This window comes from Apis mellifera, linkage group LG7 (assembly GCF_003254395.2).
Source record: "Apis mellifera strain DH4 linkage group LG7, Amel_HAv3.1, whole genome shotgun sequence".
Lineage (NCBI taxonomy): Eukaryota > Metazoa > Arthropoda > Insecta > Hymenoptera > Apidae > Apis > Apis mellifera.
In genome coordinates this window covers 12250014-12262276 of record NC_037644.1, presented here as the reverse complement: position 1 = coordinate 12262276, position 12263 = coordinate 12250014, and the positions used below count along the sequence as shown (strand labels likewise).

The 12263-nt window shown below is 33.0% G+C and overlaps 1 protein-coding gene across 3 annotated transcripts in view; it reads left to right on the top strand.

The window, feature by feature from the left end:
* Window positions 1–12263, top strand: part of LOC411534 (circadian locomoter output cycles protein kaput) — a 72487-nt gene that overhangs the window by 12000 nt on the left and 48224 nt on the right. Inside the window, exon 2 of one of the 3 annotated variants that reach the window (XM_006568328.3) lies at window positions 1826–1933. In XM_006568328.3, the coding sequence (XP_006568391.2) occupies window positions 1857–1933 (77 nt within the window). In that variant the 5' untranslated portion in view covers window positions 1826–1856. Of the gene's footprint in view, window positions 1–1825; window positions 1934–2504; window positions 4360–12263 lie in introns of those variants that run through there. The other 2 variants (XR_411173.3, XM_395005.7) reach the window with 2 other exon arrangements.

Sequence of the window (12263 nt, the reverse complement as noted above, 5' to 3'; positions counted from 1 at the left end):
TTTTCTTTTTTTTCTTTTTATTCTTCTTCTTTTTATTCTTCTTCTTTTTCTTCTTCTTCTTTTTCTTATTCTTCTTCTTTTTTTCTTTTTATTCTTCTTCTTTTTCTTCTTTTTCTTTTTCTTATTCTTCATCTCCTTCTTCTTTCATCCTTATCGTTTCGCCCGGAAGTTGTCCAACGAATTGAAACGCAAACTCAACAGAGAAGAAGAGGAGGAAGAATTTTAGAAGGCAGAGGCAGGAAAAGAGGCGAAATGGTTGCAGCGCGCAGAAAGGTGGTGTTGATCCCGAGCGAGCATCAGCTGATTGTTTCGAATCACCGCTATTATCCAAGAGAATACGCAATCGGCCCACGCCAACCCGGTTTATTCGTGGCTCGAATTACTCCGATTGCCCGGCTGCATCGATGAACCGATTCGTCCATTCCGATTCAACGTCATCGTTTTCCCTCCGGCAAATTACGCGCACAACGATAGGCGTACGCGTTCCTATATCGAATCTCCTATTATTAATAGCAGCCCGAAGATGTTTCCTCGCCGGGATTCGAGTTATTTCGATGGAGAAAAAGTAGTGTATTGGGTGGGCGTGGGTGGAGGTGCAATGCTGGAAGTTTTCGATAAAATCGTCTCGATCGATTATCTTTTTATTCTAATCGGCGAATGCGATTTTAATAACCGTTTGATATTTGCCTATTCGATAATCTCGATACTCGTTACTCGATTTAAAATTAAAAGGAAAAATGTGTTAAAAAATATTGTTAAAAATTTCTTTTTCGTTATTTCGAATATTCGTAATGAAATTTCCATCGATTTCGTATATTTAAGAAAATTGGATTAATTTATACTAGGATTCAGAATTTTTGAATTAAAATTTTTTTAAATATATATAGATATTAGATTAGATTAGATTGATTCGAATTCTTGTAAAAGATGGTATAAATTATATTCTGAAATTATTCTAGAAATTTTGTATAATCTATTACTTTATAAAAGCAAACGATTTAAATGCGATGGAAATGATAAGTGAAAATGTAAAGAAACGATTAATTATTCTTGCATTAATGAATTTTTAAAAATTGAAATTGTTTTTTAAGAGGAATAAAATTTTTCAAGTAAAAAGGAAACGTGTATATATATAAAACTCGTACGTTAGATTACTCACATTGATAGCGTGTCCATCGGTGTATTTTAAGAAAAAAGTATAGCTTTGCGTAAAATATTCATTGGATCGATATGAAAGCATATCCATAAAAATCATTTCATCGTCCGAATTTTCTAGAATAGAAAATTTCCCTTTTTGCAGCGACAATGTTCAGGCAACAAATGTATCGAGGAATAAATTCAACGCTGCTGAAAGAGAAAGGAAAAAATGCGATAGATTTTCTTCCAACGATGTCATACTTTCAAGATTATAATATTTTGAAGCAAGACGTTGTACAGGTTGCGTGTTCTTCATTATCTGTAATGTATTGCTGCATTTTCATGATATTTTTCATGTCACAGATACGATCAACTTTATTATGTTGCGAATAATTTGCGATGAGAATCTCTTTCGATGTACAACGTCTACATATAATGCAACAATTTCGACGTGCCTTATTTTTCCATCGTACATTATATCGTGTCAGTTATCGGAGTTGATGTCATTTATTTACGTTTCAATTTAAACAATTTTCCGCATTCGTGCGCAATTTTTCTTTCTCATTCATTCAAAAGTTTTCTTATCCCCCTTATATTTAATTAACGAGAATTAATATTCGAACGATTTCCCGGAAAGATAAAATTTCAATAATAAACAAAACTAATAACATTATCCGGTTTTGTTTAGTTTCAGGGAAAAAAAATAAAAAGAAAAAAAAATGAAGGATGACGTGGACGAGGATGATGCTGGCGCGTTGTCTTCCACTTCTGTGCCGGAAACAACAATCTCGTACGGGTAAGAGTCCAGTTTTTCTATTCTAAATCACGAGCCCAAGGTGGAGGCTCGAACTAATAAACACGTCAAGCCCATTCGTATATTTATTTCGTGCAAACAAATGTATTCCATTGGTGCGAATTTGCTCGCGGTATGTACGAGCGTACTGTAATGTATCGTAAATTAAAACATTCCATATAATAAATACGGACAGAAGGATAATCGTAAACGGGATAATAATATTTAATATTATTCGCGTTATTCGTGAAAGTTTACTTCAATGGAGCGAATTTATATTTGTAAATTAAGATATTACGAAGAACAAAGTTACTGTTAGCGGGATATACTGTGCTCGGCGCGAGAGCGTACATAATACTCGAATTCTCGCGCTTAAATTCAGCAAGACACACGAACGAAAATTTGTTTCTTATCGCGCGAGTGGAAGCAGCCTTACACAAGGGATCCGCCTAAAAATGTGTTGTTATCATGCTGCGCGTTCCGAGCGCGGATAGCATTGGAAGAAGACGAGGGGAACGACGATTGGTCGTCCGCGTGGAGGGGGGTAACGTTGATTGTTACGCGGAGTGGGGGTAACGCTCCACCGGCAGTTCGCATCTGACTATCGTACGTGTTGCGTCTTGACGCTCTTTAAGCTGATTTTGGCAAATATTCGTTTCGATGAATATATGTATTCTTGAAAATATACGAGGCGTATATACACAAGTGTTGACGCTTTGACACGCTTTTAATAAGTATTCGCTGTGTATTATCGTAAAGTAAACTGTAAAATCGAGTCGCGCTGTTTGTCGTATCGATAAGCGATACATCGTAACTGTTCGAAATCGACGTTCAATCGACGTGAAAGTTCGTGCGTGCACTATCCATATTGTCATTGCTCGAAATATGGCGTAAAATTTGTGGTTTGTATCCGTGGAATGCACGGTATACGTGTATTTTCTCCGTTCTGAGAGACATTTGGGACAGTGTGTCAAGGCTAGAGATTCCAAGTAGAAGTAACATAGTGCCTTGGGTCTCGTTTTATTACGTTTCACACGATGTAATGAAACGTCGGAGCGGGGAGAAAGATCAGCGTGTGCATTTGAAACGCGGTTTTGATCCGATGGTAACAAGGATCTGCTCGTCGATCGATGCTCTCTTGTGATCCGTATGTGTCTTCGTGTACGGATTTCCTGCTGTGCCGGGATCTAGAACACGGTGTCAAGGTCGAGCGAATCCGACGAGGAATTCGCGTGCATGTCAAATATTCGTAAGCAGAAAGCGAGAGGCAACCGTTCCGATACGTGACATCTCGGTGGTTCACGGTGAAGATCGGTGTATCGTGGAATTGTCAAACGCGTAAAGCGTGTTAAATCAAGCGGGAAAAATCATTACACCACGGTCGTTACGTCACGACAGTTTGAAGCTAGTGCGTTCCAGACGAAAAAAAAAAAAAATGTGATTTTCCCGCGACTTATCTTGAAAAAACAGTGTGTTTTTGCAATTTTTTTTTTCGTCAATGCAAGTTTTGACATTGCATCGCCATTACGTTGAGCGTAATACACGTTCATACACGAAAGAAAGAATAACAGAGATTTGGCGGGATAACAAACTAATCGTAGATTCAACAGAGAAAAGCGTAACCATCGATAAAACAGTTTCTCTCTCTCTCTCTCTCTTTTTTTTTCTCTCTTTCGTATTTTTTTCCGTGTAACAGTGCCTCTTCATCGAAAATTTCGATATATTGTCGAATATTTGTTCGTCGGCCAACACAGATAGAGAGGTTTTTTATCTGTACGCGAAGAAACAAGCACGAGCGATCGTGCGAGTAAGATTAACCGGCGACCTGGCTAATTTTAATTCGCGCAACAAACAAGCCGCGAAGTTGTCGCGCGATAACAGTGGTACATCACATCAGTTGTAACGTTGAACGTCGCTGTTTGCGCGTTCTCCAATATGGCGAACGACGCCGAAGAAGAGTTTAGTGTTCCGAAAGTTTCCTCTTGAATAACACGTTCGTTTCGAGTATCGAGAATTTTTTTTTCAACTTAACAAGTGCGATTAACGTAAAAGTGTCTATGGAAAAGTGAAAAAGAACCAGTGTCAAAAGATAATTTTTCAAATCGAACAATCGATACGCTCGTTTCTTGATATACAATGATACGCAAGGATAATCTACCGAATTACAGTTTGCACTTTGATCACGTGTACAAAAAATTCAGAGATTCGTGTACTTGAATCGATTCGCGCATCGAATCGAGAAAATCGATTGGTATCGTTCGAAAAGTGTTAACTATGTGGAGCAAATCACAGGAGCAAGTGTACTTGCATTCTCAACAACAACAACAACAACAACAACAACAAACGCTTCATCCGCCGGGGATCATCGGCACGACCGATATGATGCAACATCATCATTCAACCGCCACCATGGATTTGTCGATTCCAAGGTCAGATTCGTTGTTCCGTTAATTATATAAGGCCGGAATGGATGCGCCAAGGCGAACGGATATGCGTGTAATCCGTGTAATGTTAAGGTTCAATATTTTAATCGTTTTGAGGTTAACCCTCGCGTCGGTTAGGGTGAAATATTTTCGTTACGTAATCGATCCAGCGTAGTTTTATTTAATCGTGATAGAAAAGAAACAGGACACAACATTTTAACTACGCAATTGTAAGTCGCATATTATATTGTTTGCTTATTGAATATTCAAATAACGTAAAGTAAATAAAGTAAACATTTTTTTTTTAAACCAAATAAAAATTCGATCTTTTCGAAATTGTTATAAAACTTCCGAAGAATAAATCGAAGTTCAAGGTTTCGATTCGATTGAATCGAAAAAATATCGATTTGTTTGCGATTTTCATATATCGACTTATCTAACACACGTAATTGAAAGTCAAATTGTTTTTGCCGCGCGATCAGCAACTTTTACACGCGATTCATTCGTGCATATTCGTTTTAAAAACGCGTTAATTAGAAACTCGACTCGACTTGATTTTCAATTGCTCGTTTATCGTACGTTTATATTTCTTTTATGAAAAAAAAAAAAAAAAAAAAACATTCGCTTTCCTAATTTTTTTTTTTTCTTTCTTTCTTTTTGTAATCGTATTTAGGCCAACACGCTCAGTTTCAAAATTAATGCAAGAGAGAGATCGGTGCAAGTTACGAACACGTAGCAGCTCGGGGCATACCGAGATTGCAAAGGTCACGATATTGCTTCAACCTTGCAATCTATATTCTACCGACAAGTCGAGCATAGATAGCAGTTGACATTATGTTTATTATCAACGTGTGTTAACGGTCCCCGAAGAATTTTACTGTAATGGATTAACACTGGTCCGTTAAAAATTAGCCTCGAATCTTTTAAAAACTGTTTAGAAGATTTTCTACGTTCAGATTATTCTTGAATACATTAAAAAGACTTTTGGTTTTCTTTCTTTCTTTCTTTTTCGTTATTAGGATATATCGCATAAATTAAATTTAGGTTTATATATATATATATATATATATTTTTTATTTTAGAAACTTTCAAGATTTTAATTTTCAAATTTCCGAAATTTCGAAATTTTAATTTCAAATTTACAGAGGATTTAAAATTTTTTAATATTCATGTTTTTTTTAAACGTTTCCAAAAATTCCTTCCCCGCAACTTGAATGTTTTAAAATCTTAGATCAATAATTACGTTAACGTTCCCCTATCTCTTCTTTTTCTACTTTACATTAGACGCAGATTAGTCTCATACGATGACCTTCCTTGTGTGCCGGTCGCGCGCTTTTATTTACGATGCAAAGTTTTTAATTTTAAAATAGTTCAAATATTATCACGAGAACTTTTAGATACGTATTTTTTAAAAATAAAATATTAATATATCCACCATAGATGCATGCTCGTTACGTTCTAAAATTAGAATCAACTTTATTTCCTAATCATTTTCCTTCCGACGATTAAATTTTCTTTGAAATTTTAATATAAAATCTCCTTCTTCCATTCGATCGTAACATCGATATATATATATATATATTACAAATTGTAATGTATTTATCGTAATTATCGTAATTACAAATCATAAAATAAATACATACATTCGATTACACGTGACAGGAAAAAAAAAAAAAAATCTCACAACAAACGATACACAATGTACGAATATGTTTACAACACGAGTGTTACGTGAAATTGTACGTTGAAGAAGGCCGACGTCAATTATAGAAAAAAAAAAACATATTTGCCTCCATATGAACACGTTCGTGCAGAAGAATTGCATGGAACGTTTTTAAAATATGTCGTATAACAACATTATCGTTATTTTCCCTCCTCTTCTTCCTCCTCCTCCTTTTTTTTTTCCTTGCAAATTGTAAAGAATCTCAACCGCGCGCGATTGAATATTAATGTTCAGTTATAAATCGTTAGCCGATGGAAATTTATTTTACGTTAAAATGCGACGAGGAGAGAAATAGAAAACGTAATGTTTTTTTCCTCACGTCGCTATTAAAACTTTGTATTAACGTTGCGCGCGCTACGAGGCGCGATCGAGCTGATTAGGCAATGAAAATTAGATAAGTTTACATTTATCGATAACGTAGAGTTAATTATACGCACGTGCAATTTTTTTTTTCTTCCTTTTCTTTTCGTGCGAAATCTTCGTTTTCGGCGAGTCTTTATGCGCAGTTTGCATAACGAGTTTAATTAACGATCGCTTTTATAAATATATATATATATATATATATATATATGCTCCACCCGCGGTGTTAACCACCGTGTTTCCGTGTTATTCGTTTATTCGCAGATGTCTTAAGTGGTTTTCGATAAAGTTGAATGGAAAGAGCAAAGGGTAGAGTCGTTTCTTCTTTTCTTCTTTCACGAACCAGTCCAACGAGTCGAACTCGAGCGTACGCGATTTGGAAATGGAGCCTGCCACGGTGGCTGAATAAAGATTGAATTGATTAATGTCGTGTCCAATTATCACGCAACGATATCGATTCAATTTTGCAATTTTTCGATGGGGGAAAAAGATTATGATGAGGATAAAATTGTTGTTGAAATAATACGTGCAATTGGTGCGTGATGCGTCATTGTTATTTGAAACGAACGTGACGGCGTATTTAGAAAACGGGAGGAAAGTATGCGAAATAAGTTAATTGCATAGAATATATTTATATCTTGTTTACATGCGAATAGTTTGTACAATTAGAATTTCTGAATCTCCCCCAGTATCTGTTTGAATAATACGAGTTCAAGTTCAATGATGGATTCCATTGACAAAAGATAGTGTTGTATCATATGTGTCGAGGAGAAGAATTTTTATTTTCGTTTCAATCGTTTAAATATCCATTAATTTCTTCCTTTTAAATCTTACAAAAATATTATTAATGCCGTAAATAAATAAAAAAATATCAATTGACAAAATTATAAGAAAATTACAGGTTTTAAAATTAAAAAAATCCTTCTTAATAATGCTTCGAAAAATTTTCTTCTTTGATGAAAAATCTCGCGGAGATAAAAAAAATTCAAGTTCAATGATGGATTCCATTGACAAAAGTTCAAAAGATAGTGTTGTATCATATGTGTCGAGGTAGAATTTTTATTTTCGTTTCAATCGTTTAAATATCCATTAATTTCTTTCTTTTAAATCTCACAAAAATATTATTAATGGCGTAAATAAATAAATAAATATCAATTGACAAAATTATAAGAAAATTATAAGAAAATTCAACGATAGAAATAATTATAACTTGTCTTTTAATTCACGATTGCCTTTGAAATCTCTGAAATATCGAAAATGAATTTATATATACACGAGGATAAATAGTTGAACATTTTTTCTTTTTTTTTTTTCAGAAATAATTCTAATTCAGAGATTTTTTTTTTTTTACTCGCGAAAACAGGTTTTAAAATTAAAAAATCCTTCTTAACAATGCTTCGAAAAATTTTCTTCTTTGATGAAAAATCTCGCGGAGATAAAAAAAAATTCTATTAAAAGACGAAGAGGCGAATAAATTATTTGATATTCCGCTAAAAATAATCCGGAGAAGTAGTAAGGAAATAATGAAATGCATAAATGAAAAATACAATTTAATAGATGTATCCTTGATTAGATAGATATTTTTATGCGAAATTATTTATCTTTCAGAGAAATCTTCAATAATCCTTGTAATAAAATTCCAACTGATGATTCTATCCCCATACTATTACTTTGAATCGTTTCAATATGAATAATCATCGTGAGATTGATCGAAAAGAAGAAATCGTCGAATGGAAGAAGAAAACCGTAATCGTTTCCAAAAAAGAAATTCTATTACCGAAAAGAAAAAGAGAGAGAAAAAAAACTTGATTAGATAGATATTTTTATGCGAAATTATTTATCTTTCAGAGAAATCTTTTTTTAATAATCCTTGTAATAAAATTCCAACGGATGATTCTATCCCCATACTATTACTTTGAATCGTTTCAATATGAATAATCATCGTGAGATTGATCGAAAAGAAGAAATCGTCGAATGGAAGAAGAAAACCGTAATTGTTTCCAAAAAAGAAGTTCTATTACCGAAAAGAAAAAGAGAGAAAAAAAAACTTGATTAGATAGATATTTTTATGCGAAATTATTTATCTTTCAGAGAAATCTTTTTTTAATAATCCTTGTAATAAAATTCCAACTGATGATTCTATCCCCATACTACTACTTTGAATCGTTTCAATATGAATAATCATCGTGAGATTGATCGAAAAGAAGAAATTGTCGAATGGAAAAAGAAAATCGTTTCCAAAAAAGAAATTCTATTACCGAAAAGAAAAAGAGAGAAATAAAAAAACTTGTTCCATAAATATGGAAATTTCGAAGGTTGCATTAGTGGCGCGAACACAGTGTCTAGTAATCGCTCATTTTCTTATGCAATATTTAAACGTCGTATTCACGACGCGTTAACCACACGATTCGTTTTCAAGAATTCTTTCATTTTCTTTTTATTTATTCTTCTTCTTCTTCTTTTTTATATATATATACCAAGAGCAAAAGCAATATATTATCATCAATACGGTCCTTCCGATGTTTTTTTTTCTCCTTTTCTTTATTATATATATTTTTTTTTTTTTTCCTCTCCATTTGTCACGGATCGAAACATCTCTTCCTTCTTCGAATCGAAGCGCACGATTTGATTGACTCGTCGGCCTTGCTCACTTTTTTTCCTCGCGTTCGTTCGATCCGCCGATTTTATAAAGTAGTTTCGTTTGACCTACGAAAAGGCTCCTTCCACCGACTCTTTTGCTGCTTTTCTCTTTGACATAGATTGTTGTAACACGATCCCTTCCCTTCCCTTTTACGTAACGTTTGCGCTTGAAAATTAGTTTTCCATCGATAATGGAAATAATATTTGTCATCCGACATTCTTCGTCCACGGTCGCCGGAAATTCGTGTCTCACAGTATATAAATTTTAGATCAGGTTAAATCGAGAGGATTGGATCAAGTTGATCCGAGTCGATCTCCATTATTTTTCAAATTTATCGTAATATTCGTTCGAATGCGTGGAAAAATGTTTAATAATTATTTTTAAATCATGATCCTTCCTTCTTGCGTTATTTTCCATTCCGTGGCCTTCTGGTTTATAAAAATATCCATATATATTAAAAGAATTTGAGGAATAAATATTATTAAAAATCTTGCTATCTATATCAAAATACGTCACGATACGTTTAAAATTCATAATAACCGTGTAATTATTTATTGATAATTCATTTGTGTTCGCGCAACTGGACGTCACATTGATTCGTTTGTATAAATATTTAGCAGGAAGAAGTTGAAGCTTGAATCGCGTATATAATAAATTTTCCAGTGGAAATCGAAACGACGTATTTCTTCATTGTTTCAAATCGCATATAGATAGAATGGTTGAAAAATTGTATCTCGAATGATAGTTGAATGATCGTAGAGAGAGAGAAAGAGAGAGAAAAGTTATTTGATTATTATACGGGAAAGGTTGGGAAACATTGATTTGTGAACACGAATCAATGCAACACTTGCTCGTGCGGATAGACGACAGCCACGAAACGCTTGAATCGTGGGTGGATCAATGTCGTTCTCGACGAGTTTCCATTCTATGACGTTTCGTGTCTGTTATCGAAATGGAAAAAACATACGCGAATGAACTTTAAACGAAGAATTTTATTTCATTTTACACATTGATGAATGAATGATTTATAGTGAAAAATAGAAAAAAATTGAAATTAATAAAATGAAAATTTGGATGAAATGGGTAAAATTTTTTTTATCATTTTTTCGATTTTGCGCCCCTTCCCTCTTTTTTCTTTTTACTGATCTCATTGTCGGATCGTAAAAGTACCGTTGCACCGATCAGAGTTAACCTAGAAATGCAAGAATTCCCCTAAGGGGAAAAATTTCCCTTCGACCTATGAAGCTCGAGTATAATTACTTTCACTCGTGCTATTTTCCGTTATTCGTTATTTCTCATAACTCATATAATTAGATTCTGAAAAACGTTGATTGCATATTTGTCGTTTGATAAGTTCATATCGATTTTGAGGTTATGATACTGTTACTTTGAAAGCGCGGTAAATACGCTTTTAAAAAAGAATGTATGAAATAATTTTAACATTTTTATAAATATTTTCATATTGAAAACGTCATTTCCATTGTTACACGCACAAAAGTGGAAAAATCAGAGATGCTCGATATCTATATTACACCACATGACGTAAAATTCTTTTTTACTGTTAAAATTGTTAAAAAATGATTTTCCTTCCGCTACAAGATTCCCAATTACGTCATTTAACGACAACAAAAGCGACAGCATGAAATTTCTATGTATATAATTTTTGAAATAAAGTTAAGACATTATCGTTGAAACTGTTTTTTTGTTTGATAATATTATTACATCGAAAGGATAAAAATATAATTGAAACGGTTGGGGAAAGAAAAACGTTGCGTTTTCAACTTGGTGAAATGATTTAGTTCGTTTTTGTGCCACGTGTAATACACGATACACGTGGAGAGTTCATTCGATGCATACTTCGCGAAAATATCTTCGCATGATAAATTATTATTGAAAATACAAGAAGATGATAAATGTTATGCGCGTGATAGAGATCGATCAATTGATGAATCGTGATTTCTCGATTTGTTTGTTGATGAATATTGTCTCTGTCAAAAACAAATAAGAATAAAAAAGCAATTTTGCGCTCGATATTCCCGCATAATAAAATATTTGCATGTATGCTCTTATTTTTGAACGAAACGTTTTGTTATCGTGTTTTATACCATTTTAGTCGAAATGAAAAAAATGATGAAACTTTGGAAAAATGAAGATAAAGAATACACATATTTTCATTTAACGTATCATTTTTCGCAATATGATCGATTGTAAAATTTATAAAATTAATATATATGAAAATTTGTAGGTAATTGTGAAATATATTATATCTAGATCTAATTAATTAATATGTAAATAATAAATACAATAGTGCAGCAAATATTTTAGATATTGAATATCTAGCTTAATTAAGATACAATTGTGCATCTCGTTTCATCGAGACATAAATACGAATTAATGAATACACGTTTCGTTCTGGATAATATTCATCGAGATAGTCGATCGTAATTTCTCTCGTTGCGGGAATTATTTAATGAAACGAAGATGTTCCACTAACGAGACAATTAGCGCAATTGTACACAATATTATTGCGTCAATGAATTGTTTTGAAGAAAAAAATTCACCGATGACAGTTGCGAGGTAAAAGATAAAAAAAAAAAGAAGTGTACTATATTTTGCATTGTGTAACGAGAAGAAGCATTTTTCTACTTAAAAAAAAAAAAAAAAAAAATTCTATTTGGATAGATTGCCGTTAAAACTAATCGTACTACAATATTTATTTGATAACTATTTACGATAAATATTGATCGATAGCAATATTAATTTTCAATAGGATTGAAAATTATTTATAATTATCTAACATAGATATGTTATCTTTTTATATGGCACAAGGTATATTTTTTGTCGAGAGAAAAAAAGACAGCAATCGAAAGAAAAATACAAGGATCGAAACTCGAATGCATGAAAAAGATATATATGTATATTCGAAACATAACAAAAAATTATACACTATATATACGCTATATATCACTGGATATCAGTAGAAGTCAACATACTAATGAAACATAGCAGAAATATGCACTATGGACTATATACACTATAAACTGTATCGTTATATATCAGAATAGAAAGAGGTTAGAAAGAGGTTAGAAATGGATAACAAAGTTAGATCAGTTCACTGACATTTTTCTTTCCAATATTTTCTTTTAATATTCACATCCCCGAACTTAATCTTTTATTTCATTATCT